Source organism: Gallinula chloropus, assembly GCF_964237585.1.
Source record: "Gallinula chloropus genome assembly, chromosome: 4".
Lineage (NCBI taxonomy): Eukaryota > Metazoa > Chordata > Aves > Gruiformes > Rallidae > Gallinula > Gallinula chloropus.
The window spans coordinates 19408136-19422507 of record NC_140088.1 but is presented as its reverse complement, the minus strand read 5'-3'; the positions used below and the strand labels follow the sequence as shown (position 1 = coordinate 19422507).

Sequence of the window (14372 nt, the reverse complement as noted above, 5' to 3'; positions counted from 1 at the left end):
TTGGCGTCTTCAAGGACCTGCTTGTTAGAGTACTATGGGACAAAGCCCTGGCGGGAAGAGGGGCCCTAGAAAGCTCAAAGAGTTGTCATCAGTGGCTCAGTGTCCAAGTGGAGACCAGTGCCATTCATCAGGTGTTAGTATGGGGGCTGGAAAAGTTTAACATTTTTATTGGCAACACAGACAGTGGAATCGAGTGCACCCTTGATAACGCCAAGCTGAGTGGTGTGCTCAACTTGCCGGAGGGAAGGGATGCCATCCAGAGGGACTGTGACAGACTTGAGAGGTGGGTCTGTGCAAACTGTATGAAGTTCAGCAAGGCCATGTGCAAGGTCCTGGACATGGGTTGAGGCAATCCAAAGCACAGCTACAGGCTGAGCAGATAACAGGTTGAGAACAGCCCTGAGAAGGATTTGGGAGTGTTGATTGATGTAAAGGTCAACATGAGCCAGAAAGGTGGGCTTGCAGCTCGGAAAGCCAACTGTATCCTGAGCTGCATCAAAAAAAGAGTAACCAGCAGCTCAAGGGAGGTGATTCTGCCACTCTGCTGAGCTCTGGTGAGAGAATATTGCAACCAGTTCTGGGGACACCAGTACAAAAAAAAAGTTGAGCTGTTGGACTGAGTCCAGAGGATGGCCACAAAAATGATCAGAGGGCTGGAGCACCTCTCCTATGAGGATAGGCTGACAGAGTTAGGGTTCTTCAGCCTGAAGAAGAGAAGATTCTCGCTGAGAAGATTCTCAGCAGCGTTACAGTACCTAAAGGGGCACCTACAGGAAAAATAGAGAGGGACTGTTTATGAGGGAATGTAGTGATACGATAAGCAGTAATCCGTTTAAACTAAAAGAGTGTAAATTTAGATTAGGTATTAGGAATAAATTCTTCCCTGTGAGGATAGTGAGACACTGGCACAGGCTGTCCAGAAAAGTTGTGGCTGCCCCCTCCCTTGCAGTGTTCAAAGCCAGGTTGGATGGGGCTTTGGGCAACCTGGGCTAGTGGAGGCTGTCGCGGCCCGTGGCAGGGGATTGGAACTAGATGATCTTTATGGTCCCTTTCCAACCCAAACTATTCTGTGAATCTGCGAAGATAAATCTGGACTAACTTCAAGTGTCTTGAATTTCAGTATATTATTATTACACTCACAGTGGAAACAGATCTTACAGAAAGTTATAGGTAAAATTTGTTGATGATTTGAATTGCAGTGGCATTTCTTATTTTATTCTCTATGTCCCTAGGGCTAACAAGGATCACAGCTGCCACTGCTGCCACAAAATAGGGAAACTGGATCATAAGGCTATTTTAACTAACAGGCTGAGAGAGTTGGGGTTGTTTAGCCTGGAGAAGGCTCAGGGAAAACTTCATAGCACCTTTCAGTCCCTGAAGGAGACCTACAGAAGAGCTGGAGAGGGACTGTTTGCAAGGGCATGTAGCGATAGGACGAGGGTAAATGGTTTTAAACTAGAGCAGGGTAAGTTTAGATTAGACATTAGGAAGAAGTTCTTCACAATGAGAGTGTTGAGACACTGGTACAGGTTGCCCAGAGAGGTGATGGGGGCCCCATCCTTGGAGACATTCAAGGTCAGGCTTGATGAAGCTCTGAGCAACCTGATCTAATTAAAGATGTCCCTGCTTACTGCAGGGGGGTTGGACTAGATGGCCCTTCCAACCTAATGCATTCTATGATTCTATGGTTCTATGATTGAGTGCAACTATTTTTTTGAATGATTATGGACATACAGAATCTTATCATTAGTTGACAGAACAATGAGGAGCCCTAGCTGAGAAGGAGCAAAAAGAGAACACAGGTCGATCAGTGAATGTTTCATTTAGATATTTGTTTTCAATTGTCCACATGTGATGCTGATGTTTTGTGGTTATTCACAATTAACAGGGAAAAACATGTGAATTTTTTTCAAATTCTTTTTTTTCTATTTTCCTTCTTTTACAGAAACAAGGGAAAAAACATGTGAACCAATTCAAAAACTAGATTCTTCTTTGATCAGTAATCAGGATGAAATAGGTACTGTATCAATTAGGAATATCTACCACTTGTTTCATTTTTAGAATCTTCGTTTTGGGTTTTTTTATGTAGCAATTACTACTAATAATAATCAAGCCAAACATAAAAATGAGTCAAGAGATATTTGACAGCAATTAAAGTGAATAGTCACTAGTCTTCCCCTAAATCCTGTGGAGCTTGGTTTGTCTCAGGGTGCTACCAAACATATTTTATATAGGTGTTGGAAATTTTTAGCACCACAGAGATCTTAATGTTTCTTTGACATATAGGACTTTGCTTAAGACTCAACGTTTCTACATCTCATTTGAGCTGCTGGTTAGAAAAGCAGCTGGAAATGGAAAAAAAACTCTCATAATGAATTATTTTTCCCAATTCTAAAATTCTGATTGGCATTGCAGAGGCCAAAATTTTATGTTCAAAATCAAACTGTCTGATCAAAATATCAAAATATTTGATGCACAAGCATATAAGCATTAGACATATTTTAATGTTGTAGGATCTGAAACTGAAATATAGCTTTGTACCTCCTTGATATTATCAGCTGCTTCATCTTCTTTTTCCAACAGTTATTGACAATGCAGATGGCTCACGTTATAATGCCGATGGCACCCGTCATAGCGGAGAGTCCTCAACCTCAGGTGCAGATGATGAAAATGTAGGTAGTGGATCAACACATGAGACAACTCCCATGGATACCTCTATCAGGAGATCCAGCCCCTCATATTATGGAAGTGTTACTCCAGTCTCACAGCTGCCAGATCATTCTTCTGGAGGGGCAGAAAGAGAAATTCCTAGAAAAGATTCTGGTAAGGACAGTCAGTCGTCACTGTACCCTTTTTAAAATAACTGAGTGCCAGATTACATTGCAAGTTAAGGATATCATGAGGGAATGAGAAGCACTGTCTGTAATTTCTATCCTGGAATGTGTGTCTTTCAAAGAAAACAGAAGCATTCTGAATTTCTAAGGAGGTTTTGGGGGGGGGGGGGGGTGTTTAATTTCACAGGAGTACAAAGCAGCATAGTTTCCCACATAAACTTTCCTAGGAGATTGAGAATAGTTGGTTCTAGGAAATTATTCTTATTGAAATATTTATTTCATTAAAAGCTATATATCTAGCAGTGAACACCGGGAGGTTAGTGAGGGTGAAGGTATGGGTATATAGTGATAAGGATAACATTCTTAGCTGTTCTCTAAAAGGATGAATGTGCAGCCTCACCTCGAGTATTGTGTGCAGTTTTGTGTGCCACAGTATGAGAGGGACACAAAAATACTGGAGAGCATCCAGAGGAGGGTAAAGAGGATGATGAAGGGTCTGGATGTGAGATCTTATGAGGAAAGGCTGAAGTTTACTTGGTTTGTTTAGCCTGGAGAAAAGGAGGCTGAGGGGAGACCTCGTTGCAGTCTATGGCTTCCTACTGAAGGGGAGTGAAGGGGCAGGCACTCATCTCCTCTCTTTGGTGACCAATGATAGAACCTGAGGGAACGGCATGAAGCCCAGACAGGGGAGGTTTAGACTTGATCTTAGGAAGAGGTTCTTTGCTTAGAGGGTGGTTGGGCACTGGAGCAGGCTCCCCAGGGAAGTGGTCACAGCACAGAACTTGACGGAGTTCAAGAAGTGTCTGCGTGATACACTCAGTCCCGTGCTCTGACTTGTCTGGCCCTGTGTGGAGCCAGGAGTTGGACTAGATGATCCTTATGGGTATCTTCCAACTCAGGATATTCTGTGATTCTATGACATTAGGAGTAACATCAAATTCCATTTTCAAAAAGCCCTTACCAAATATAAATGCCACACTCTTTTCTAGGGCATTCTGCAGGGTGACAAATTATTGAGATGAGCATGCCTTGCCTGTATCTTGCTTTCTTGTGAAAGTGGCATGTATTTTATTTGATCCTTTATGTTGCATGCTTGGCTGAAAATATCAAAGGTCTGAAAGACTATCTCCTATTGAGCCTAAGGGATACATGCTCTAAGTACAGTTAACTCCCTGTGTGACCTCTGACTACAGGCTTTTTATCATCCCCAATAAATGCTGAAATTAAAAAAATATAGATTAGCATAAGCATTAGGACTGTCAAATGACTTCTCACTGGTGGTATATTCATGACATTTCATGCTTTTTTTTCCTATGGAATTACTACCATGAAAGGTAAATCCTAACATTGACTTCCTAAGACTATCATCAGAGCTATTCCCCAAGATTTATGCCATGTATTGCAGTTGCTTGCCTTGACAACTCTTATCAACTCTGCTTACATGTGGAGTTTAAATTTTGGACTAAAACTTGCAACTCAGCTAATGAAATATTAATGATCCATCCTTCACCATACAGATGATGAAGTTTCTCCTGTATCACCTGACAACTTTTTGGTGACCACAGATGATTACCCTGAAAAAGATGGTGGACAGTATCCTGCAAGTACTAGTAAGATTTATGAATTATAACAACTACCTCAAATATAGATTGCATTAAAACTGATTTCTTCCAGCAAGGCATTCTTGTTACTGGTGAAGTACATCATCTCCAAGTTTGGAAAGACACTGAAAGACAGTACTTTCCAGACTGGTTAAGTTAGAAAATAACCTTCACTCTCTGGCACAATGGCAGCAAAAACATTTACAGCATGTTTATTCCAATGCTTACACATGAGTTCAGAAAGAGTCTTGATTTGTTTCTCACTTTTTTATTTTTAAAGTATGCCTATTTATTGTATAATGCACCAAAAATTAGTGCAAGCAATTATTACTTGAAGTCAATTTATTTCTCAGGTAGAAAAGGGCGTCTGACAATTTGCGATAAAAGTGTCTGTCTCTAATATATTTCTGGTTGTGAATGTGGGTAATCCACATCAAAACCACGGCCTCGCTCACAGAAACAGTGCTTTAAGTGGCAGCTACAATTGCCAAGTCACTTGTGCACTGCAAAAAGTAATTTAAGTGTGGCTGTTGGCAATGCACATAAGAAAAATTTGGGGTCTGTGGTGGCTCGAAGTCTTTAATGGCTCAAAAGAAGAGCAGCCGTCTTCTCTGCTTTGTCCTGAAGGAGTTGCACTGAATAGGAAAATCTGCTTTGTGAGGGTTTTATCAAATATGTAGCACACAGCAGCTGCCTCAAATAAAATACTTTTAAAGTAACTTATAAAAACTTTTGAAGTGGAACTGCACATGCATTCTCTCTAGTTCTTAAGTTTAGAGTGATGAAGTTCATTACCAGGAAACTAGAGTGAACCTAAATTTTAATTCTTCAGAGGAGGTCTACAGAGGGATGTTGTAGTAAAGACTGAACTCACAGAAATGAAAGTTTCTTCCTGCTGACCTTTTTTTTCTTTCTTTTTTTCCCCCTACCGTGAAAGCTTGTGATGATGAGGAATTTTCTTAATTGCTTGTTGGCTGCTGATAGATGGTCAGATGTTCTATGTGATTTGGAGGGATGGTGCCCTCATTACTGTATTTAGAAATCCCAGGACAGAGTGAGAATGATTGTATATATCTTACACAATAAGCACAAGCTTTACTGAAAGATAGAAATTATTCAACCAAGCATTTTAGCTCAGAGGATATGAAGGTTAAGTAACACCTTACAAATATATAGATAAAAAAAGAAATATCAGGTTGATTTTCCCCAAAACCTTGAAAGCAAACAGAATTTTCTGGTGCTTGTTTCAAGTAAAAGAATATGCTACAAAGTGTTGCCTGTAAGGAGCGGGGTAATCCCACCTAGCAACAGAGAAGTCTGGTTGACTCTGATGGTGATTTCCCCTTCATATTAATTTTCTTTTGTATGCATGTGTGACTTAGTGCTTCTCTGTCCAGATATTTCTGTACCCATTGCAAAATCCTGCACGGTGTTTCCAGGCAGGACAGCTTTCGGTTCTCCTTTTACAACTTGGTAATTGAATGTATATCCTAAGTATGCATGTCCCTTCCTGTTGCTGACAGTTCTCTCTCATGGGCATGACTATTTTACAAAGGGAAAGCAAGAGGAATTTAAGATTTTAAAATAGGAAAATAACTATAGAGCTATGCAATAAAAGAAGTCAATATTGATATAAGTGTATCACAGAAGTGATAGCGATGGCATGATTGCTTGTTGGTTTAGAGGTGAGAGATTGATTTTATGGAAAAAAAGATTATAAAGGTACTGCACCCAGACTTTTCTGATAGCTTTAGCTATTACTCAGCAACATCACTTTAAAGCCAAACAGACCCACTTAATTTACTGCATTACAAACGAATGAGTGATTTAGCATCCCTTTCACAAATAAAGTCTAAGCTATCATGAGAAGTCATCAAATATTTAGTAGCATAGGAGAAAGTTGCATGGAGAACAAACAAAAAGAAAATAAAGCCATGACCCAATGTCTGGTGTTTACATTGTGCAACAGTGCAGGTTCATTGGAATATCCTGGCCACAGTTTAATTTCCCAGATAAAAATCCCACAGACAAGAAAGTAGAAAATTAACACATAAGAAAACTATTTAGCATCTACCTTGAGATAGAGGGCTAAAAATATATCTGTGTAATTCTCTAGTGCGTGAATCTAAGAATCAAAACTGGTGTCTCTCCACCTATACTACATACCATTTGTAAAGTTTGGTGGAAAGGTGTCTAGCTTGACCAAAATACTTCTTTGCTATGGGTTTAAAGTGAGAAATTATGACAGCTTCTTGTTCTTCAGATGATCCACCTTCATTATTGTTCTGGCTTCAAACATCATTGTTGATGTTCTCCATCAAGTTCATGGTCCAGATTAATTCACTGCCAGCACTTTGCCATTGACTTTCTCCTCTGGCTGAAACAAGTTTTTCCTATTTGTTATTAACAAGTTATGATTCATCTGTAGATGTACCATGGAAAATTCTGTTGCTGATCAAGGAGATACTTCCCTAAAATATCAGTGCTAGTTACTCAAGCAGTAACTGCAACTGGTTTTATTAATCCATATATTTTTATGCTTTGGTGGATTTTCCTTTTATTTGGTTTGAAGCATTCCCTGAAAAAGCTCTCATCAATAAAAAGAGTCTTCTGTCCATACTTTGGCTGATCTGACAGGAAAGTATCTGCATTGGTATTTTGTCTGTGAAAGCAAGCTGTGAATATATATTCGTTACTTAAGAAAATGAGTTCCTAAGCCTTGTGGAAAGCAGGTAGAAGTGAGAATTTTGCTGTGATTACAGCAAGTCAGATGGCAATTCTTCAGCTATCTAGTTACCTGAAAACCACCTGGGTTTTGATGGTCTGTCACTCACAGATCCTATTTTGAATATCCGGGTTTCCCATTTTCTTTTCCCAGTGTCAGATTAGTACTAGTAGTACTAAATTTAGAGAGCAATTAGTGTCTGTGAGAAAAGACATTTATTCAGTCAAGGATAACTTTTCAGAAAGGCAAGATCTGCTAGGGATTGCTACCAAAATAGCTACACCTTGAAAAAGCATGGTTCTGAATTTAAGTCCATACACTTGTTATACTTTGTAGTTAACGGATAAGCAAAACTTAACTACTGAAGAACATGAGTTTATCCTGTTTGATCATTCAGACTTTGATTTCTTTGTCTTACATTCTCCAAGGCTTTCATATATAGCACAAAAAATTGATCAAAACTACTGTCTTTGTAGTCTTCAAGTTATTTTTCTAAATTAATTATTCAAATATTTATTTTTTAAATGAAAAAGGGTATGTGCTATCTTTTCTTCATTTTCAAGATATAGAAGTAAGATGGTCTAAATGCTGCTAAAATGTTGCTCGTGAGGAACTGCCAGAATAAAAATATTTCAGTGAAACATTTTGAAGTAGATTTTGCTTTCTTTTGGTGAATATGTGTATGACTTGAAGTGCAGCTCTTCTTGCAAACTCTGCTTCTTGGCTTATTGGTGAATAACTTTCTTATCAGAGACGGTTCAACTATCAACTGGCTTGCTTAAGGGATTTCTGTTTCTGTGGTGTGCACATTTCTATTAGCTGTGAATGCTTTTTTGTCAAAATATTGGCGTGTATTTCACATACAGTACATATTTTGATATATCATACTTAAAGCTATGAGAATTCATTGACTTTACTGGACTTTCAGAGCTGGTAACACCATCCTGTACTTTAGCAAAATGTTTCAAACTTCACTTACACTAAAAGCATTGGATAGTTTTGCTGTTGGAGGAATGTAATGATACCACAGGTTCATACATTCATCTTGTACTTGCATTCAACTCAGTGGCATGAGCATGATCACGGTGCTGGGGCTAGTGGAATTGCCTTTGCTGGAGAAAAAGTGCTTCTCAAGAAATAATAACAAGATTTTGGTTGAATGAACCATGTCCTAACAGCTCCAGGGCCTCATCATGACAACCTGGAGAAAGCCACCACCCAGGCTTGGTGGAATCCGTTCTCAAACCACTGGTGGTGGTTATATCCTAGAGAGAAGACACAAGAACCCACAGAAGCAACCGGTAAAGACTGTCATGCTAAGAGGGCATTTCGATTAGGGGATAAATAACTAGAGCATCAGGGCAGAAAGCTTCAGAAGCATGCTAAAGGGCAGTTGAATGTGTAGTATATGGCAGTGCTTTTCATCACCATCTGTTTGAAGCGGGATAAACAAAGTACTGGATTGTCTCTCACTGACTGTACATTGGTAGTGATAGACCAGCTGTCCGTTGTTCACTTGGAGGTGTTCTTCACGTCTGAGAGGGATGAGTATGTGAGGTATTTTTAAGGATGTATTTGTTTTTTCCTGTTTGGAGGCAATTTACAATTAGACTATTCCAATGAGAAGTACTTGTAGGAGAAACCAGTACTCTATGCTTACTCTGCAGGAAGGGGACAGAGTATGGCTAGTGCTGCAGAGCATGCAGAGAGAACTGAAGTGTAGCGATGAGCCACACTGGGGCACCTTCAGCAGGGCCATGGCAGAATGATGAATCCCTTGTGGGTGGAAGAACTGGGGAACGATATGGACCATGGAAAGCATGGTGCTGAACATTCTTTGTGATAGTAAGGCTGCATGTAGGGAAGACAAGAAAGCATAACTGCTTCAGCATAAGACCTTGTGGGTTAGGGCTTCATGGCAGATTTAACATCATCACAGCAGATGTGACCTCAAGTGGCTATGGTTCAGATGATGAAGACTCTTCAGAGGAGATGATTTACCCAACAGTGTTTCCAGGCTGGGACAGGAGTGTGGCCAAGGACGAGTATACTCCAAGTACTAGTAAGGAACTTCCTTTCTCTTTGGATAGTTTCTTTTTTCTTTCTCCTGTCCTACTTCTTTGACACACATATACTGTGAAAAATTGGATCAACTGTTCTTTCAGAAGTGTCTCTTCTGCGATTAGAAAATCATATGAGGTCCATGTCAATAGTATGAACATCTCTTCCATCACTACTTAAAATAGACTTCTGAGTTTCATGCCTACTTGAATGCATGTATTTACTCATGATTTTCCAAGGAATAAAAAAGGGTTTTTTTCTATTTTCTTTTCTCTTTTGGGAAAACAGTGTTCAATAATTCTGGTTCATATTACATAATATACATCCATACAACAGTAGACTTTCTGCCCATGGAAGAAGATATTCAGGTGCAATCTGGGGAGGCCAAACTCCAAGTACCCTTTCATTGGGAAGTGTCAGCAGAACAGCCTCATACTTGCTACCTTCCACACTCTTGTCATGCACTTTCCTAACATCATCTATTTTGTTTTGTGACCTCAGATGTTTAGGCATGATCCTATAGTACAAGTCAGATACTTTAATACATACTTACATTGGGAAAACACATTTTTCTGATGTGGATAGTCCCACAGTGATCACCTTGTAACTCTTTTTTAACTAAAAAAGCCATCCATAACTAAAATATTTTTTTCTTAAAACTAGAGAATTGAAGCTAAATTCTGTGTGTCACTGAAACACATAGTCTGCTGCTTGGCCTTATGATCAGGGAGTGGCCTCACCCCTGGGGCTTTTTTTCAGTACTGATATTGCCATTAATGGCTATACTCTAATGCTCTTATCTGTACAAAGATAGTAATCTGTCTCTTTTTTGTAATATAATTTAATTTCACTTAATATGAACGCATCTTAATGTGTCTTTTGTCTGTGCATTTATTTACTCAATAGTGTTTATAAATGACTGTTTATAAGTTGTTTTTTTTTCCTAAGATAGTGGAGTATTTGGTTTTTTTCAGTAGTGGTCTGCATTTTTAGAGAATCATACAAAATGAGCGAGTCATCTTGCTTTGGTATCTTTTATTCTTTTGCCTAAATCTTCGGTATTTCTGGTGGGGTTTTTTTCATTTATCTTTGAGATTCTCCATTGGTGACTTATTCCACATGGCATATTGCATTCCAACTACCTTCTATGACCTTGCAGTCCCTGCATGCTCCATGGGTGAATATATGTACAGTCTCTGATTACAGACTCTTGTGGCAGTTTTCTTCCATGTCTTCAATTGTGTTGTAACTTTCTTGACTAATTTTGGTTTCTGGGTGGCTGTCAAGGTGCTTAGGCTTTTTGCTGATCGTATTTTTTTTTAGTTCAGTGGTGGATATACTAACAAGAGTCTGTGTACTTCCTGAGTACTTAGCAAGCATGTTTTACGTACATTCAGACATCTATCAAATCCTTTAGGTCCAACAAACCCAGACTTGGGTTTAAATGTCTATAACTGCTGTAATACTGCTGTATATTCTTCTGTACATAATTCTTTTATTTCTTGTTTTTCCTGTTCTTCTTGGGAAGCTTTGCATTCATCCAAATGCAAAGAAAACAGACTGGCTTGATGTTGATAAGAAGAGTAGAGTGACTATAGTTAAGCTATGTATGAATTTCTATTTTCCATCACCTCTATGGCACACAGCAACAGTAGAGTAATAATGGTAGATGTAGAGCATGGACAGCATTGAATCCTCCATTGTCCTAACAGCTGTGGACTTGAAACATGAAACACTTCTGGAAATCTCCACACAAGATCATTGGAACCCCATCTATACAGATGAAGAGGAACAGTATCCTAGCCCTGCTGGCAGGGGTAAAGCAACTAAGTATTTCAGATAATACTCATATTTGTGACTTGTGGTGCAGGTGGTTATAACTGCAATACCATTAATCTCATTTCAGTATAACACCTTTATATTATTTGTACTAGAGCCCTCAGAGGTGGCATCTGTAACATTCATCTATCATTCCAATCCAATCTTTTGCATCTAGTCTTCATTACTTGCCAGTTCTTCTCACATCTCTGGGATTTTTAAACTTGCACTGCCAGTAATGTCATAAAACAAAGCTGATTGTAACATTTGGTGACCCACCTTGGTGAGGGAAATAAATTCCCTTTATTCCACTTCAGAATTTCTATTGACAAATACATGAAACTGTGCCACAAAGGATAATATACTACCTTCAGATTAATGTGAAGATTTTGCTACTGGTGTTAGTGCCAGTAGCCAAAGCCTAAAAACCTCTGCAGGCAAAAGTTTACAGAATGCATTTTCCAGCTATTTTTTGCTTTATAACTAAATAGTTTCCACTTAAATATTTTCAAAAAGCATATCTTGGTATGAGCATTGTGTTTCAGGATGTTTTGGCTATAACACAAAGATTTACCCTGCTAAAGAGAGGTGCAAAACTGAATGGCTGGAGGCATAGCTATGTACAACTGGATTGAGGGCCAGCCTTGCAATTGCATAAAATTAGATTATACTGAAAAGAAACACATTTCATTGGCACTTGTGAAAAGCCTTCTTGTCATTGTGTAAAACCAAGAATTTTCTACATCCTGTGGTAGTTCTTTGGATTTATAGGAGATGGCTCCAATAGCTAGATACCTATCTTTCTGGTTCCAACATCATTTTGAACAGTGAAAGTTTATACAATTGGTGTCAGAACAGATGCCAATCACCCAGAAATAATTTTTGTGATAACTTTCTTTTAGTTCTGAAACATTGTTAGATCAGTTATTAACTAATATCATATTAGTTTGGGCCTTTTTTATGAGATAATCTATATGTATTGGGTATAATTAGAAAAATAATTAACAACATTTGCATGAGTGCTCTCTCTGTGAACATTTCATCACCTGAATGTGAAGATAACTATTCCTTCAGTTTTGATCTTTTTGGGAAACTAGGATAGGATAGGATTCAGTAGCTGGTGACTTATGGCATATGTAATAAGTCCAGCTTATTCTTTGCATGCTCTGATGAAAGACCTTTGCTTTACCTTTAATATATGGGAATATTTGATATGAAAGGCAAATACCTTTCAAACTAGGTTGTAATGCTCATCTTAGTATTTTAGGAATTCTTTTTTTCTTGACGTATCTTTTCTAAGCCTTCTAATGTTAAATTTAAAATCTCTTATGGTGGTGGTACTTCAGGTGATTTCTGACTACGTCTTCTGCTATGCAAACAACAGCAAACTAAAGAATGAGCAATTAATTTATTTTATCAGTAAGAGCTTTAATTACTACTGAGTTCAAGATAAGTATGCTTCTCAAATTCCAATATGTGAACCTACTTATTTCATTCATCCAGTCTCAGAAATAATGACAATTCCCATGGAGCAAGCCTTGCAATTGTGTAATTGAGATATTAACTCAAAAGAGAAAGCTCATCATCTTTTTCACTTTTTAAAACCCAGAATGCATAGACTCAACAGTTAAGTTAGTATTAAGAAATATGAACTAGCTGTTGTTTCTGAGTTCTTCCACTGCTTCTCCTATAACTTTTTTCTGCCATTGGTCATTGGGATACTTTCTAGGACACTTAAATCCTCTTCCTATTCTGGTGATGTTTTTAGGTGATAGGGTTTCCAAAGGACTTCTGTTTTCTTTCATCTTCCATTTCATATCAAATGCAGCCATGAAAAGAAAAAGGCAAAAGACAAAAGCCAAGCACTCTTGTTGTGTAGACAACAAAGATGAGAATAATATGACTAGTGTTGGTTATTTTGATCATTATTGACTCAATCATCATCTTATCAGTGCTAGTTACAAGTGAAAATGAAAAACATCAAGGACCAACCAAACATCCACTATTACACAGTGTTCATTCTGGATGGATCAGTCAAGAACAAAATCCTGCGAGTACCACTGGGAGTACTGAAAAACATGAGTTTACTGTTGCAGGTGAAAATGATGTTGAAATGGAATCCTCTCATACAGGTAATATTACAGGTCACAATTCAGTAAATTATCAAACCTTATTAAAGGTTTAGTTTTAGGCTTGTTTTATTAAAAAAAATTGCATTGTGAGGCCATAACAGAGTTTCTGTGAATAAACCCAAGCAATTCCAATATTATTTTTTTTTTACTATTATTCTACTCTTCAGACATATTACCATATTTCCTTTTCTGTTTGGATTATGTCTCAAGAACTATAGTAGGTTAATTCTGTAGCTGCCTGCTACATTTTGTGTTCAGTGTCATGCAGTCACAGGGTTTTAACAGGTTATCTACAAGCGTTATAGAAACCAGGTAGATAGGTTATTTACCAGGGTTGAAAACAGTGAATGTTTAAATTAAAAAATAACATTGGTTATATTTTTCACATATTTGGGAGCTGTGTTCACTCCCTTATTGCAAGTTAATATATCAATATATAATATATTGGACCTGGGTGTGTGCGTGTGTAATTTTATTTTCGTTTATATGTCAATTATATCTGAAAAATACCTAAAATCTACTCACCCCATTTTTGAACTATGACTAGATGATACTGGTGATGAAGGAAAGAAAACAAAGCATAGTGTAGAATAAAAGGGAGACTTTTCTCTTTGATGGGTGAAAGCAATAGAGACATAAAAGATCAAATTCTACTATAAAGCTAGTAACTGAAAATTGACATACGCCTGTGAGTGTACTAAGTTTACTAGTTAATGACTGATGCGCTCTACTAAGCACCTCCCCCAGTGAACTTAAAGCATTCATCTGCTCTTGCAGATTATCGAATACAGACCACTGAAGTCAAGCATGTCATAAACATTATTTGAGATGCTGTATAATGTGGTTCTGTTCCTTCAATTAAATGCAATCTTATTAGCAAAAGTTTTGTGTAGCTCATTTCCTCACCATTCCCTACTCCCACATTCCTCTAAAATATCAACTGCAGGTGTTTCATCAGCATCCTTTAAAAATCTGGAGATGCAGTACAATATGTAACTGATAAAAATACTATGCTGTGCTATTCTATACTATGCTATACAATTATAACAATAGAATTTGTCCCAGTTCAATTAAAATTTTAACACACTGTATCAGTGTCTTGGGGGATTTTTGATTTGGTTTGGGGGGTTTAAGGAGAGTTATGCTACTTACTCCTTTGCTATGACTATTAAAAGCTACAGATTGGCTGATATGGGCAACA

The 14372-nt window shown here is 38.1% G+C and overlaps 1 protein-coding gene across 2 annotated transcripts in view; it reads left to right on the top strand.

Moving 5' to 3' along the window:
- The window catches only part of CD44 (CD44 molecule (IN blood group)), a 54886-nt gene that overhangs the window by 25325 nt on the left and 15189 nt on the right, over nucleotides 1-14372 (top strand). Inside the window, exons 4-10 of one of the 2 annotated variants that reach the window (XM_084264192.1) lie at nucleotides 1946-2017; nucleotides 2584-2823; nucleotides 4352-4444; nucleotides 8339-8461; nucleotides 9100-9222; nucleotides 10934-11038; nucleotides 12992-13171. In XM_084264192.1, coding sequence (XP_084120318.1) covers nucleotides 1946-2017; nucleotides 2584-2823; nucleotides 4352-4444; nucleotides 8339-8461; nucleotides 9100-9222; nucleotides 10934-11038; nucleotides 12992-13171 — 936 coding nt within the window. The remainder of the gene's footprint in view (nucleotides 1-1945; nucleotides 2018-2583; nucleotides 2824-4351; nucleotides 4445-8338; nucleotides 8462-9099; nucleotides 9223-10933; nucleotides 11039-12991; nucleotides 13172-14372) is intronic. The other variant, XM_084264193.1, reaches the window with a different exon arrangement.